The sequence below is a fragment of the Oculina patagonica genome, chromosome 4 (genome assembly GCF_052425735.1).
Source record: "Oculina patagonica isolate OP01 chromosome 4, crgOcupat, whole genome shotgun sequence".
NCBI classification, from domain to species: domain Eukaryota; kingdom Metazoa; phylum Cnidaria; class Anthozoa; order Scleractinia; family Oculinidae; genus Oculina; species Oculina patagonica.
This window is the reverse complement of record NC_135761.1, coordinates 46,309,732-46,326,730: the sequence shown is the minus strand read 5'-3', so window position 1 is coordinate 46,326,730 and position 16,999 is coordinate 46,309,732. Positions and strand designations below refer to the sequence as shown.

The 16,999-nt window shown below is 40.5% G+C and overlaps 1 protein-coding gene across 2 annotated transcripts in view; it reads right to left on the bottom strand.

Moving 5' to 3' along the window:
- LOC144652504 (TPR repeat-containing protein DDB_G0287407-like) overlaps positions 1–16,999 on the bottom strand; it is a 31,331-nt gene that overhangs the window by 2,067 nt on the left and 12,265 nt on the right. For both annotated transcript variants that reach the window (XM_078512523.1, XM_078512524.1), the window contains 18 exons: positions 16,439–16,567; positions 15,879–15,971; positions 15,115–15,171; positions 14,515–14,657; positions 13,295–13,400; positions 11,323–11,427; positions 10,354–10,527; positions 9,598–9,785; positions 8,765–8,976; positions 6,568–6,832; positions 5,996–6,101; positions 5,065–5,193; positions 4,446–4,561; positions 3,948–4,080; positions 3,466–3,582; positions 2,875–3,009; positions 1,990–2,079; positions 523–681 (listed from right to left, as the gene is read on the bottom strand). In XM_078512523.1, the coding sequence (XP_078368649.1) occupies positions 523–681; positions 1,990–2,079; positions 2,875–3,009; positions 3,466–3,582; positions 3,948–4,080; positions 4,446–4,561; positions 5,065–5,193; positions 5,996–6,101; positions 6,568–6,832; positions 8,765–8,976; positions 9,598–9,785; positions 10,354–10,527; positions 11,323–11,427; positions 13,295–13,400; positions 14,515–14,657; positions 15,115–15,171; positions 15,879–15,971; positions 16,439–16,567 (2,457 nt within the window). The remainder of the gene's footprint in view (positions 1–522; positions 682–1,989; positions 2,080–2,874; positions 3,010–3,465; positions 3,583–3,947; positions 4,081–4,445; positions 4,562–5,064; positions 5,194–5,995; positions 6,102–6,567; positions 6,833–8,764; positions 8,977–9,597; positions 9,786–10,353; positions 10,528–11,322; positions 11,428–13,294; positions 13,401–14,514; positions 14,658–15,114; positions 15,172–15,878; positions 15,972–16,438; positions 16,568–16,999) is intronic.

The following is a 16,999-nucleotide window of genomic DNA, read 5'->3' as shown; positions in this document are numbered from 1 at the left end:
GTAACCTCATAGCCAAACTTTCCATTCCTTACGCTCGTCACGGAAATCACGCAATCTTTCAGGAAGAGGATTGCGTAACAGGCAAACATAGTGTCTTTTAGGAGGCTAAGTGAGGTTTGTGGCCTTATGATGTCCCGTACTGATCGGTAACTTGATTCTCCTGACATGCAAGCCGAGCTTGGGTGTGTATTGGTCAATGAAGCCGAAATCAACTGTGGAATTGCACGTATTTTAGGTAGAATTGCTGTAATATTTTAATCTTTAAATGGCTCATCAATAAATGATGATCCTGCTGATGAACGGTTACGGCAATTAGATATTTACAAGAGCGACAATTCTGTTCATAGTCTGTCCCCTTAGAATCATTTAAAGAGAAATTACAAGCTGGTCAGTATAAGGCTTTTTTTCCTTCTTCTCGGCGCATTCAAGTTGAGCTCTCTCTAACAAGGCTAAGATAAAGATGAAGCCCCCTCAGTCTATTCTATCGCTGATTGTTTCAGAGTAAGTATCAGTTCTACTCACCTCTTGACACGTTTCGTGCCACTTGACAAAGTAATCGTAGGCTTTCTGGAAATCTCTGTTGTCTTCATAAAGGATTCCAATGTTCAGGTATAGCCTCAGCGTCAACATGTGTTTCTCTCCGTACGTCTTAAGGCACAACTCGAACGATCTGTTCAGCATCTGCACAAACACAGCAAGCAAAGTTAGTTTTCTTATTGTTAGACTAACGCTGTTTTGTGTTATAGGGAAGTAAAGTATCAATGCGGAGACCAGCGTTTGACAGTTTAGCTGTTATTCTAAATTAGTATATACCACGCAAGTGAATAGTGCTTTTCGCACGCGCTGATTGGTTAACTCAGAGGTGATTAGCAAAGTACTATTCACCTCCACTTCGGTAAATAATTGTTAATTATAACACACGAATATTTTTTTTTTTAGAGAAGTACTAGCCAAGGGTAGTGGGAGGCGCGGTGGCCTAATGTTAGTGCGCCGGACTCCGGATCGAGCGGTCCGGGTTCGTGACCTGGCCGGGGTCACTGTGTTGTGTTCTTGTGCTAAATACTTTACTCTCATCCTGCCTCTCTCCACCCAGGTGTATAAATGGGTACCGGCGAATTTACTGCTGGGGGGTAACCCTGCGATGGACTAGCATCCCATCCAGGGGGGAGTAGAAATACTCTTAGTCGCTTAATGCTTCAGAAACCGGGATAAGCTCCGGCCTGATGAGCCACTTGGCTCGACAGCAGACTTAACCTTTTTTACCTTTTACTAGCCAAGGGAAACATAAATTGTTTGAGAAATTGGGAAGTTTCGAGAAACTCGACTCTCGTTTTTTTCCAAGCAATTTCCCCCCCTTTTACCCCAGAGGTTCAAGAAATCGGGATTCTGCTGTATGTCGCTGAAAACTTCAGTTGACCTCATATACAGTAAAAACCCGCGTATAACAACAAGTGGATTAAGAACACCCAGGCCTGATTTTAGGAAATAAAGTACCATTTATATAAGAACACATTCAGCCTGAAAAATAAAAGTTGTTCTTATATGGAAAAATATCAAAGATCAACACTACTTTTCATTGCACACATAATAGTTCCACCCCAATTACAGTACAGTTATTGCCTTGATTTATCAATTTTATTAAAATTAAAATACAATTGTGTGCATATATATATTGATTTCATCTATTGGTAGCCTAGTATGTTCCTTATTTTAAGAAACTTTTTTTAAGAACACTTAAGAACACTTACAGGCTGATTTTGCAGATTATAACCCTTTATATAAGAACCAAATCAGCCTGAACCGCCAAAATAGGTGTTCTTATACGCGGCTTTTTACTGTATTGTGTTACGTGTTTAGCACTGCTTGAATTATGAGCAATGAGAGGTTGGCTCGGATTATTGCCTCTGATATCCACTTTGACTGCAATTTGTTATGTACATGCCCAATTTAAAAACATAAACCAAAGGATTAAAAAAATAACGTACGTACCTCTTCTTTCTCCTTGAAAAACTTCTTGGCACGCGGATTAATAAATGACTTGGTCATGATGGCTTCAGCCATGTGCCCCATGTCTCCGTGCTATTAAAAATAAACAAAATATAAACTTCGTTAGTGGTTTTGGGCAGGTTAAAAAAAAAATAAAAAAAAAAAAAAGGGGGCTGAAAAAGGGAATTTTAAAAAAAAAAAAAAAAAAAAAAACAAAACTTTTACACCAAAGGTTCTTATAACAGAGAAGCTTACTATATCATTGAAGGCTTTTAAGTGGCATAGACGCCCTGATTAAACACTTGATCCCATTCTCTTTGCAAAATTATTCAATGCCTATGTCTACTTGAATCCGAGAACTGTTTATTAATAAAAGAACAATTTTTCATGCCATGCGAAGTGTCTCGAGATTACCATGCCATGGCACCCGAAGATATTTCAAATCTGTTTCCCCTATTAAGATGTAGTGCCAGATCGATTCAGATTTTTCAACAGTATGACGCAAGAAGCAGCCGCACTAATCAGCTACACAATACTCGCGGGCTCGACCACTTCATGGATAACAATCCACAGTGTTCCACAGTACGGAAAAAGATGGCGGCTGTACATTTTACTGCAATACCTTGCGAACCTCGCACAGCCAATAGGCCACAAAGACGTTTCTGCGAAATCGTCTTTTTACTACTAACATTGCTCATGCAGGATTGAAGTTTTTACTAACTTTTCGGTGCGTTTTTATGAGCGTTTTTAGCGTTTTCGCGCTCGAGGAATTATAGTTATGTACCAGTCGCCATCTTATTTCTTTATGGTGGATTCCCAGCTTGTGAGTACATGGCTCTAGTCTCTGAAACAAGAAGGGAAAAAAATAACAATCCTCTCATTTCTTACCCTCATAAAGATGTCAATAGCCTCGTCGACATATTTAAAGCAGTCTTTTCTAGTTTGTTCAGCATTTTCTCGTTCTAAATCCGCCACGATGCTCAAGTGGTGTGCAATCAGTATGTCAATCATTCCTGTTTTATGCTGTGTAAAAAATATCAATAATTAGGCAAGCACTTCGTCAGGCAGTCGTGAACTAAAAGCAAAGTGATCACAGAGCCAGCTCCTAAGTACAGCTCAAAAACTGCTCCCACTGTCTCTCTGTCTGTCTGTCTGTCTGTCTGTCTGACTAACTACTCTGTCTGCTCTGACTGCTGTCTGTCTGACTGACTGACTGACTGACTGTCTGTCTATGGACTGTCTGACTGACTGACTGTCTGTCTGTCTGACTGACTGACTGACTGACTGACTGTCTGTCTGTCTGTCAGTCTGTCTGACTTACTGACTGACTGACTGTCTGTCTGTCTGTCTGACTGACTGACTGACTGTACTGTCTGTCTGTCTGACTGACTGACTGACTGACTGTATGTCTGTCTGTCTGTCTGTCTGTCTGTCTGTCTGACTAGTTGATTATGAAATGATCGATGGCTAGTACTTTACCTCATGCTCCTCGCCGCTAAGCTGTTTGCGATAACTCAGCGACTTTTTACAGAATTCAACGATTTCTCTGTCCTGCTCCAACTGATCCATTGTCACGAAGTTGTAGTTCTTCACAACCTGAAAGCATAATCGCTTCGTAAAGTCACGGCAACCCACGGCATTCAACAAATACGTTCTTCCTGACTCGTAAGAAAGTCTTGCCTCTCCAACGAACATGCATCACGCAATCTAACTTTACAACGAATATACGTCGCGCAATCTTCGCCAACAACGAACATTCGTCACGCAATCGTCCCCACCCCCACCCTTTAACAAAGAACTGACAATTTTCAACGAACATAAGTCACGCAGTTTTTTCTCTCCAGCGAACGTACGTCACGCAATTTTATTTCCCCAACGACCTTACTTCACGCAATACTGACTGTCTTCCAAAGAGTAGCGGGACGGCTTACACAGGCTACCAAAGAGGGTCACGTCATTACCTCACTCTTGGTCTTGGACATCAGTTGATAGATATCCGCCAGTTTATCAGTTCGAGCTCCCAGACTTTCCTCTTCTAACTTCAACAAATCATTCAACAGCTCGTGTGCGTCTTGATACTGCCCTGCTTGGATCCTAAATTGAAAAGAATCATCATTTCATTTTAAGATTGCTTTTGCACTTCTCTTACCCGGTACATTGGCATTATGAATGTCAACCTTCGCCATCAAACCAGAATTATTGCTAATCATGAAGTTCCTTAGAATGCCAAAATACAGATTTAAAAAATTTGTTTAATTTTTAACCTACGTAAAATTGAAAAATTAACGTACAACATGAAAGCACTACTCTAGCTTTCGTCTGAATAGTCACACACTAGTTAGAACGACACAAAAGTTTGAACCACCTTGCTCAACATAATAGACCACCACATAAAGTACGTTCAATAGTTTTCATTTGAATTGTCAAACACTGGGGCGAAATAATCACTGTATACTTACAAGAACATGACAACCATCTCAATTTTCTTGGCGACGTCTTCAAGCGATGCGTCTGACTCACGCAACACTTGTAACGATTCCTTATATAGAGCGGACGCTGTGGCATATCCACCAGCCTGTCACACAATACAAATTTCTCGTTAATAAAGAGTTGTCACGCTTTTACACCTGAACAGCTACAGTATTTGTAAATATATTCAAACTCGATCCATGTTTTTCGGCAGTTAGTATTAAAGGAACTAAACAAAGTTTGTAAGTAAAGAAAATACTCAGAGGATAACGAAAAACCAGATATTTGTCCTTGGAGATGATTTGTTTCTCGGAGCTCGCATTTTTCTTTGAACTTTGCTTTAGGAAAACCATTCAAATTCAGTATCATCGTGACGTAAAGCTGACGTGACATCTTAGTGTTCGAGCCTTACACAAAACCAAGCGGAAACCCACTGAGTGTGTCTTTAAGAATTTTATTAAAACCAGCAGTTATTGACCGAGTGTGTATGCTCTTTGGAACAAAAAGCGTCTGAGGGCAAATAGCAAAAACAAGTTATTTACCGTACTGAAGACAATTGATTTATATCCTTTTCTGGATTATGGATGCTATTATTTATGCTTCACTTACCTTTTGCCATGATCGGAGCAGGTCAATACTGAAGTCTTCATTGAAGAGCCGTCCAAAGACTTCCCATTCTAACAAGCACCGTGTTAACCTGTTGTTATCCAATAGCTGCTCAAGGTGGTACGGGAGCTCCTAACGGGATGATAACAGAGTTAGATGAACACGTGACACGGACGCGCGAATTGTGATGTGCGCACTGTCCAATTACGAAGGTGTTTTTTAAGCTACTATGTGAAAACGTATCCCAACGTATCGCGTCATTAAGGAAATGTTGTGAAATACAAACTGAAAATGAATCCTCTGAATAAAGTTTTATAACTGAAAATTTAAGTTTAAAGAAGTTGTATTTTTCTACACTTTGCTGAGTTAAAAGAAATCCGGTTAAGGCTTACTAAAAGAAAACAATGGTCTTTTAACGGCCTAAAATCATCTAGAGAATCACACGTTAATACCTCTTTTGTTTTTTCCTTTTTTACGCTAGCAGCTCATAATTAGGGAAGATAGGCAAGATCACTGAAAATAGCGTGTTATTTCTGTCGCGAGACCTAAACGTAGTGTGACCTAATAATAACGCAAAAAGAGCGCGAGTGCGAGCGCGAAGCGCGGGGGGAGGGGACGGGAAGTGCCCCACCCCCTCGCTCCTCCCGTTTTGCGCTGGCGTCCAGTTTTCTATCGCCGTTCTAACCACGCGCTCATCGATCGAAAAATACGAAAAATACTTAGAGGGCTGTGCACAGTCTTAATAGTAGGCTGTACACATTCAGGTTTGCTGATGGGTTTGATTGATGTAAAAGAAACGATTGACAGGTCATTTCCCACCCAGGGCATCAACAGGATTGACTGACTGATCCAATCAGGGGCTCATATATTAGCTGGGACACAAGCCCACGTAGACAATTTTAAATTATATTTCTGCTGAGACAAGTGCTCTTACCTCTGATTTCCGGTCATAATCCTCACTTCCTTCAAAGAACTCCGCGTGTTTTCCATGCCAGAAAGTGTACTGATGTTTTGTGAATCCTTCTGACCCAGAGAAATACCTTTGAAAAAAAAAAGGTTTTAAAAAGAGATGGTACTTAATAGATAAACTTGACAACAACAATTAGTTATGATGTTTGGTTTAAATGTAGTTTAAATCCGTTTTACAACAAAACTTATTTTTTTTACTTTTTATGGCTAGAAGTGATTTTGCTTAAGTCACGCAATCAGAACGTTGCTTCAACTGGAGGCCATTTTTTCAAATATGTCGAATTTGGAGAAAACGATTTTCAGTGCAAAAGAAATAGACCTTTAAAAGTTGCTAACTTAATTATATTATAAACAGTCCCTTGTATTTTACGACTTGCTCGTAAAGCCGCCATTTTGTATCCTACACATGGTACGCACCCCGGTCCTCTGAGAAGTTTTTCCCTCTCCCCAGATTTCGCTCGTCACGAAATTCAAGATGGCGGCTCCACGATCGAATCGCAAAATATTGGAGGAGCCCTGGGACGATCTATAACTTACTTTCTCCTGACAGCTTTACTGATGGATCGGTGATAAAAGTCCAATCGTCCCTCGCCCAAGTCCCCGCACGGTCGTAGGAGCGGCTTCAGTGCGCGGTACACCAAGGCCCATTTGACTGCGGGGAGAAATTTCTTCTCTTTCTTTTTTGATTTTTGGCTGGTAGCTTTCTTCGCTTCTTTATCTTCGTCTTCATCGTCTTTCTGTATGTAGGTCTCGTCCACTTGTTTGGCCAGCTTATCTGCGACTGTCAGGCCACTGTCAGGAGCTGTAGGTTACAAAGAAACAGTTCTTTATAAAACTGATCAGCAGGGATTTGCTAAAGCAAATGCATATGAAAAACCTGCAACACAATTGTGAAATACGTGAACGCTTCATCGGACAATTTCGCTTCATCACGAAATGTAGCGGCAAATTTGATTGCCTCGTGAAAGAAATGTTGTACATTCGCATGCATAAGCCAACACTTAACGTGCAAACTGATTCCATTCGCGCTAAGGTGTTTGTTTAGGCCGTTCATTGTTTTATGCTTATTTTGTAGCGTTCCTTATTTGCATGTACAAGTCTCTAGATAATGACTCCGAAACGTCGAGCAGCATTAAATCTTTCTTGGTTCTTTACAAATTTGCCATTTTTTCAATCATTCAAAGCCATAAAAAGACTTTCAACATGGTATGTTTGACGGGCTGGTTTGACACTGTGCAAAATAATAGCTTTCTTGTCGAATTGTTTTCTCTTAGGTCCTTCTGGGTTCCCCGTTGACTGCAGGTGCGGTCACACGCTCCTCCAATTGGCTAACCTGCTATCAGGCGTTTTTTTTCCGGGAGGGAGGCAATTGACACTAACAGTTTCCTTTATTTTTCCGTTGACATTTTAAAAGCCATGTATCTGACCATCGACATTTAAATCTATTGACACCCTTCTCTGACCGTTATTAAAAGGGAAAAAATATTTTCGTTTTTTGGTAGACAATTTTTTTTTAAATCAGGCCAATCGGTGACTTACTACCACATTGGGCAGCATAGTTGGTTTGTTAACACTCATCCACTTGTTAGGACTGGATCGAGACAAACGCCCCGACAAAACGCTCCATTCACAGCATAAAGAAAAGAAAATATTAATTCACGTAAGAAAACAACTTCTCTCAAGGGGAAAAACTGACTGCATATTTCTCGTTTTTAAAACGTGCTGCGCCGAAAGCTTTAGTATTCAAGTAAGCTTATTCCACGTAATATCCCAGGAGCGTTTTGACCTTTATATCGAACAAATGGGACCAGCTCTGATCATTTGGTTCTAGGTGTTTAATCCCACTGAGATCCTCTCTTGGCCTTATACCGATCTCGTCGCCGGAGAGAAACCCCTTTCGTACCCAAGAGTAAGCTATCCTTCAGTAACAGTAACGGCGTGGCCTAGTGGTAGGGCGCTGGACTCGTAATACGGAAGCCCCAGGTTCAAATCCACCTCCCCGCCACTAGATGGATTTGTCTTCGGTCGTCCCGAATTCAACTCCTCCACGCTTTGTATATAGCCAATCGGTTAGCCTCCTGCCAGTTGGGGTTTTTAACAAGTTTATGTTCGATTTGCAATATTTGTTTATTTATCAATAGTGTCCACAATTAGCAAAACAGTGCTAAATACATTGACACTTTAATAAATAGAGGATATTACATGGTTGCGCGGAGATATGAAATTTATCTTCGAGTGTTCAAATCGATATCTCACGAGTGAGCGCAGCGAACGAGTGGGATATCGATTTGAACACGAGAAGATAAATTTCATATCTCCAAGCAACCATGTAATATTCTGTTTATTATATAAACCTACTAATTACGATGTTTTTAACGATTTTCCGATGCTTGCCGACCATTTTCCGAAGATTTCCGAAGATTTGCAAAATGTTGTCCGAAGGTCGTACGAATGTTTCCGAACATTATTTTTCCGAACTTTTCCGAAAATTTCCGAAGATATCCGAAGATTGCCGAGGAAGATCCGAAGATGTTTCGACTTAATGTCGATTTACTTTGGCTCATTCAGCATTGAAACAGGGCAAACTTGTCAGAAAATGTCTCGAAATCGATATCTTCACATGTGAAAATAACATGTTATTTTCACGTGTGAAGATATGATTTTTTCGCGCGAAAGATTTCCTGGTATTTCACTGATGTTTATATAATAAAGTGATTTATTATTATTTATTTACCTGCTGACGTCTCCTCAGCTTTTGTCACTGTAATCTGATCAGATTCACCCTCGACGTAGGGGGGAGGGGTAAGGGTGGTTTCTTCAGCCAGCATCTGTAGCAGTTCTGTTTCTAGCAAACCGTGACGTGACGTTTCCAGTAAACACACTGTAGCTACCACCACCTGACCGCCATTTTCTTCTTCAAACCGCGTCAGAACTTGTTCCTCCAGACTGAAAGCAAAAGGAAAATGTTGGCATTTGTAAAGCAATGTCGATCTTTTGATTTAAGTCCTCTATCAGTCAGCTCCTGCCTGGATGTTCAGGTAAAAAGTTGCTTGGCTTGGCTAAGACCATGGCTACATTGCAATCGTGCGAGTATGACTGAGAACACTGAACCAATGTGGCCCGCGCTCGATTCTGGCCCGGCGTCATTGAGTTTGTTGTTGGTTCTCATCCTTGCTCCGTCAAGGTTCTTCTCCGGGTTCTCCAATTTTCCTCCCTCCATAAAAACTAACACTCCAAATTCCAAAGCTCTTCTGTGTTATGTGGGTAAATTAATTACATTTTTAGCACAAAAACATGTATAAGGGAAGGCCTGTCTCGGTGTAACTCCTTTCACTGACTGAAACATGTAATTTTGTTAACACACTTTCGAAACACTTTCTCTGGGCACTCAACCATGTCAATTTACTGCATAAGCTCAGTGCTTTCCAACTCAGACCTCATGAACATAATTCCAAATGGGCAAGAGGCATCTATTACAGTAGCTTCATGTAAAGCTGTCAGACTTTGAACAACAGATATATAAATTACAACTTTATTACCCGATCAGCTTTTAACAAACCAGATTACCTGATTAGATCGTCAGAAAGACTTGCTATCTTCTCGTCCATTTTGTTGAACACTCCGTACACTCTTAGCTCTTCACAAGCAAGTGTTAACCACAAGGGATTAGCTGAACCTTCCTTCTCCAGCAGCATGGACATCTGTCGTTCATCCAAACGCTTGTTGTACAGTCTCAGGATGTTTTCCACAATGAGCTGAAGAAACAAAGCAGATATATTTAATTTTTATTATTGATGCTTAGCTCTGACTCTTGAACTGATAGCTATTGAAACTCAAAACCCTAGCTACTGACATTCAAAGTGTTAATTACTGACACTCAAAACATTAGCTACTGCCACTCAAATGCTAGCTGCTGGCACTCAAATGCTAGCTGCTGGCACTCAAATGCTAGCTGCTGACACTCAAATGCTAGCTGCTGGCACTCAAATGCTAGCTGCTGGCACTCAAATGCTAGCTGCTGACACTCAAATGCTAGCTGCTGACACTCAAATGCTAGCTGCTGGCACTCAAATGCTAGCTCCTGGCACTCAAACGCTAGCTGATGACACTCTAACGCTAACTGCTGACACTCAAAAAATTAGCTACCGACAGTCAATAAAATAACTGCTGACATTTAAAGTGTTCTTAGCTGCTAAGGCATTTGGCATTTTCAGCTTGTTTAACCATACGCTCATGACAGTCGCTGAGGGTTAAAAGAAACTCATATCCCCTGAACTTTTGTTACATCTTGTTTTCATTTCATTATGGTATTACATACAGTACCTTTCTAGACTGGTAGTCCAGCTGACCACATGTGATCTCACGTGGTCCTGACTTGTAGGATCTCAGCAGTCTGTGACATTCTGTGTCGTTGATCATGGACAGTACCACTTTTACATTTGGTGAGAGGTTTTCTGGAAGCCATCTGGTTAAATACTGAATCTTGTCATCGTCCATCTAAAGAAAGAACATCTTGTTACCTGAACTTCTTAAAAAAAAATTCAAAAGCTATCATATTTATCAGTACAAAATACTGAGTTCACCCTCTATTCACAGGTCCACACTGCCAGAGTTTATTCGATTTACCTTAAAGTTTCTATTGTTAGCGGCTACAAATTTTAGCGATTTTAGCGGGTGGGCTCGCTAAAATTTTTCTCAGTCAAATTTAACACTCGTTATATTTAAGTAACCCCCCCCCCCCTTCCAACCCAATGGGAAACAAAATTAAGCTTAGTCAACATGAAAAATTCTTTTAAAAATAGATGCCCATAACTTTGTTCTTTTTGGCAATGAAAATGTTCATTCAATTTCAAGTGAGTTTGTTCTTTTACTGAACATTTATTTCCATGTTAGCTATATGTTCATTAAAAACTGGTTTACACAATATCCCTTACTTTTTAAATTTTTCGGAAAATCGCTAAATTAAAAAGTCGCTAAATCTTGCTTTGAAAAAATCGCTAAAATAAGTAAACGCAATAGCATGACATTTCTGGAATATTGCCACTCCCCCCCCCCCCCCTGGATGGGATGATAGTCCACCACAGGCTACTCCCAGCACTTTTGCTGGTAGCTATTTTAAACTCCTGGGTGGTGAGAGGCACTGTGAGAGTTGAGTGTCTTGCCCAGCAACACAAGATAGTGACCCTGTCCAGACTCAAAGCAGGCCTGTCCAATCACAAGCCCAATGCACTGACCATTAGGCTACATCACACTGTGCAAACTACAGTACAGCCCCCATTCAATAGTACCTACCTGGTTGATGGCATCCACAAACAAAATGCAAGGTTTGGTGTTCTTGTTTGACAGAAGACTGTTAGTGAGTTGGACTAACGAGTCCAGGTCACTGACATGATCACGCTGAAAGAGGCACATACAGAACAATAAACACAATGCAGGATACAAACATCTAAGCAATTATTGCAAAACGACTTTTAATTTCAGACTGAAAAGCAAATATATTTTCAGAAGCAAAATGCTTTAATTTGGAGCATCATGTTTTTAGCAAAGTTTGACAAACATCCACCCTCCACCACCTCAACTACCACCACCATCGCGTTCATGGCTCTCTGTCATATCCAATACGCATGAGAAAAGGAAATTCAGGGTGGCTCTGAATTGAATGATGTGTAATTACCGGTAGAGTCTTCTATGAATGGACACTCGGCGACACAACATGATCAAATTCCTTCTAATCAGACGTTGGAGAATCAATTGAGGGACTTAGCGCTATTCACTCTTTTATTAAGCACACACTCGACCGTCGGTAAACCGTTTGTCACTTAAGCATGTGTCATTTAGTGTCCTGCGATAGCTTATGTAGCGTATTAAACATTGGCTCTGTAAATTTTCCCCAGTTGCTTGAGGAAGGCTTTTGTAATAAAACCGAAATATTGGCAATATATTGTATTTAAATCTCATTATTATATGGCCATCGCGCCCTGCGCGGGCTTTTTCTTGTGCCGGGCCTCGGCCGTTTTTGGTGTGGTGCTCGGGGGCCCCTCTTCCGGTCCCTCGGCCGGGGCCGGTCCCTCCTCTCCCCCCGCCCGCGTCCGTCCCGGCCTCGTCTGTTCCCGCTCGAAGTGTATGTAAATGTTATTCTGGAAAAAATTGGTCTTTCTATGTTTTTGAACACAATATGAATGAAAAGTTATGATTCGTCAAAGCAAAGTAGGCTCATGATCCATACCATCCATACAAACAATAAAAACAGTTGTCAATTTGCAACATTGCCAAGCATTTTTACCCCTCTTTCAGTCTAAAACATGACAATATAATTTTTGAAGTCCTGCTAATGAGATGCATTTTACATATTGCTAATGGATTGACTGGCACATTCATGATTTGTACGAGTAGTACAGCTAGTATCACTTTTTGTGTGTGGGGGACGCATAAAGGTAAGGTTAAGTCTGCGATAAGCCAAGTGACCCAAACCACTAGAGGGGGGGGGGGGGGGTAAGAGTTTGCGGTGATGCCGTTTTGCTTTATTCTTCGTTCGGTTTTGCGGTAATTTTTATTTTAACCTGCTGTATTGCGGTTTTACAAGACTATGCGGTGTGCGGTTATTACAAATTTTAGGTCGTGGTAGTCGGTGAGAAAATTGTCTGCAGTAATATGATTCTCTTACGTTTCCACTGGATCCTTTCACATTCGGTTGTTTTGCTTCAGTTAAACAAGCTTGAGCCAAGTGTTTTGTTTTACAGCGTATCAGCTTACACAATGAGGGTTCGTTATGAAGCAAACTTGCCCTGCGGCTTGTAATTGCAGCCTCTTCCAGTTAATACTTGATGTGTTTAACTGTTTTATCCAATGATACAGATCTTCGGCTCAGATCCAGTCTTATCTACCGTTGTTACCGAAACTGCGGTTTTGGTGTTTTGGTAAAATTTGATGCGGTTTGCGGTTTTGTAGCGTATTTCTGTGCGGTTTTGCGGTTTTCTGACCCCCCTTACGCCCCCCTCCTAGAGATTATCCCAGTTTCTGTAGCATGAAGTGACTAGGAGTATTTCTACTCCCTACTGAATGGGATGCTAGTCCATCGCAGGGTTACCCCCCCGGCATTAATTCACTGGTACCCATTTATACACCTGGTAGGAGAGAAGCACTAAAAAAAAAAAAAAAAACCCAGCCAGGGCTCAAACCGGGACCACTTAATCCAGAGTCTAGCACGCTAACCATTAATAGGCCATCACACCTCCCATGGACAATACCATAGCAGTACATATACCTTGGATGGATTGATCTCTCTTGTTAGCCGCTGTAAAAAGAATGCCAGATCAGTAGAACCTGGTGTAGCACCAACAAAATGGAAAAACACTTTACATGGGGATCCCCTGAAAATTAAAACATAAGTAAATTATTAAATAGTTAACTTCAAGATCTTTTGTTCTGAGAACTTGGATAATTCTAAATATATACAGGGTTCTCATCCGCCATTGCATTAATTAATTTTAGTTTACAGGGGCCAGGAGAGATCCTCTAAGATGCATCCTAAGTATTTTTTCACAACAGGCTTTAATTGTATTTTGAACAATACAGTCAACTCCCATTATAGCAGACACGCTCGGGGCATCATTAAGCGTCCATTATAGCGAGAGTCTGTAATAGCGAAAGTCATTTCCAGTCAAACCTCTTTTGCCAGGGGATCTGGATTTTGTCCAAGGCGAGAGTTGACTGTATTAACGGTATATCTTAACCTAAGAAACCTATAGATCACTGATGTTAAACTGGCCACACATGGCGAGAGAAATGCTGGGCAATATGAGCTGCAAGCATTTCCACTGCTGTTAAAGGGGTCAGGTAGCAGCTCTCACAAAGTCTCCCAAAAATAGCTCACTACACTTCAAGAGAACACAGAAAATACAACAGGAACAATGCCCCTAACCCAAAAACAATAGCAACTGCTACACTGGAGGACCAGTACACTACTAGTTTAAAGTTTTCAAAACCTTCAGAAATGTTTCTATAACTATTTTTTTAGAAAAGAACTCAGAGTCAACTTTTCTGAATTCCTGTAGAAGTATAGAAACATGGCTTTCAGTCAACCAATGCTTTAGCCTGTAGTGCAGGTATTTTCCCTGGGTACATGTAGTCATAGTTCACATTCTGGTAGATTTGCCGCCATGTTGGATGAGGGCTGAGGGTGGAGAGGGGTTTGGAAGTGAGGAAAAGTGTAAAAGGGGGAAGGGGTGGTAAGGAGAAATGGTATCTTTCCTTCCCCTCCCCCGTCACTGTCTTTTCAGCCTCACTCCTACTCTCCAGGACAGAATTTCTCCTATCTCCAATCCTCTCTCGAGTACAAATTCAAGATGGCGCATTTGAATTTGTTCGCTCAATACGCTTGCTTTGCAGGCTAACCAATGCTTATGCTCTTGCTGGTTTTATTTACTAAAACACATACACCCTATTACCCCTGGTACATTTGTATTTTCATGGCTTGCTACTTACTTAGCGCCAGGCAACTCCCCTCTCTCAGCTTTCACTAAAGCATCGCTGGCACTTTTTGCCATAATCGCAGATTTTCCTGAGCCTGCATTACCAATGAGAAGCAGTGGTGCATTGGACGTATCACTCATAATGTAGTTATGTATCTGAAAAAACCAAAGTCATTTACAGTATGAGAAATGTTTAATTATGTCTACCACAAATTGTAAAAAATTGTTTTAAGAGAAAAATTCTTAAACTTATTGTCATTTAATGTCAGCTCCAAAGGTTTTAAACAGATTGCATACCATAGCATTACTTACAGGCTTGATTTATTGTTTTGGGGTTAATCACATACATACACAAAATAACCATGCTATAACCAGAAAAATTCTTTTTTATGGCACAATCCTTTCACAAGCACAGGGTCCTTTGTGGCCGTACAATTCAAAAATGGAATTCTAGCTTGAAACTGGCCACAGCGTAGAGATGTTTGTAATGTATATGTGCACATTGCAGAAACTAGAAGATGACTCAACTGAGTGTTTTTATGCTCTGTGAATATACACCGAATAATAATTAAAATAATTATTAATAACGTTATAAAATTGATCAAAAACTCACATCTTCAAGTATCTTGTCTCTTCCAAGAACCACTTGCCCACGAGTGTCTACAAATGACTAGAAAATAATACGAGAAAAAAATATAACATAAGGCAAGGCTGTCATTTAGGGTCGTAACCCGTACCACCTGTCACAGATGAGTTTACTTGATGTTACGGGTGAAGATGTCGATTTGTAATATGTTACATTATGTACAGAACGTAATGCTATGAGTCACAACTTTGATGTAACGGCTGCTTAAAAACTTAATGACAGCCCTGTAAAGGGACAAGTTAATTGTGCTGACTAACACTTACAACGATAAAAGCATACTACTGAAAGTATTCCACACAATTGTTTTATGGTTACTTTATGTTGATAACAGGCAGCAACCCTCCAAGTTTATTTTTTTCCTTAGTGGCCATCTGGCCACCGCCTGCTCAAGTTTGGTCGCCAGTGAAAAATTTTAGTCGCTAAATTAAGCTTGTGCTATCAATCCTTCTTCTCAATGTTAGTCGCCAAGCTGGCGACTTTTGTTTCAATTTAGTCGCCAGCTCTAAAATTTTAGTCGCCATGGCGACTAAAATGGTCTTAACTTGGAGGGTTGGGCAGAGCTGTGCACTAGCAGAGCCTGGGTGCCACAGGGCAACTAGTATAACTTTGCTATCATAAAAGCTTTTTCGAGCTGGGCACCCAAGATCTTTGTACAGAATAGTCTTTGGGCACCCTGCAATCATTCCAAGAGCACAGCTTTGAACAGGGTTTGAAAGGCTAAATGAACCAACCTCATGGGCTGTCCTTTGAGCTTCCAGTGGATCCTCTGGAGTGGGATCAAGTGGATACTGGTTTTCAATGCGATCTCTAAAGAAATCAAAAACCTATAAAAAGAAGGTATAAATGAAAATTTTATGTGAATTTGCTGTATTAAACCTACATTGTCATAAGGTCATCACAAAGCGTGCAAGGCAGTGAGGTGTGTAATCCATTCTGGTAAGCCTAAATAGCACTTCAGTTAGGCAGCCTAATTCAAACTCCGGTTAGCCTACATTAAGCTTAGGTAGCTTGCGGTTAGCCTTTTTATTTGGAGTAGGGATCTTTGCCTCACACGCCTCGCTGTCTCGCACATTTGTAACACTCATTGTCATATGGTGTTCAAAGTTTCAGTCCAAAGTCAATGTTATGAATAGTAGACTAGCTTTTCCTATGGTTGCTTTGGAATAAATAAATGCAGGTATTAAAACAAATGAAGCCAGTCTAATAGATTTTTATATTAAGAACACAATGTTGGACTTTTAAATATTATTTTCTGCCAAACTGCAAAACAAACATAGTAAACAAAACTCACTGTTTTGTAAAAGACTGATTCAGAACCACTTATTCCCTTGAGTTTCACTTCTCTTTCATCTCCTAACTGTGCACTCTTTTTTACGCTGTTAGGTTCACAATCAACTTTGTAGTGAACAATATTGTTGGCCTGAAAAATGAAAAACATAATGTTTGATCAAAGCTTCATCCAGGTAGCTCATCGGTGCCAGAGGTGTAGGTATAGATCTGGCTCTGTAGCATCAAGCTGCTAGCAGTACTGATCCTAGTCCTGGATGGGAACTACTAAGTGCTATAGCCCAATAATACAAACTATCCCTGCCAACATTTGCCACATGCCTTTTAATAACATGCAAACTCCATTTAACAATATTGCTCTTTTCGCTGCTGCACTCAATCATAATTGTGAAGAGGAATACCCGGTAATGAACTTTGGAAGAAACAATATAGATATATAAAACATGTGTGCACAATGTTTTTTCTCAGAGCCCCCTTAATACAGTCACCTTGATAAAATGGACACTTTAAATTTGCGTGTCCATATTAACCGGGCTCCATTGTAACATTGGTGATATTTTCTTTC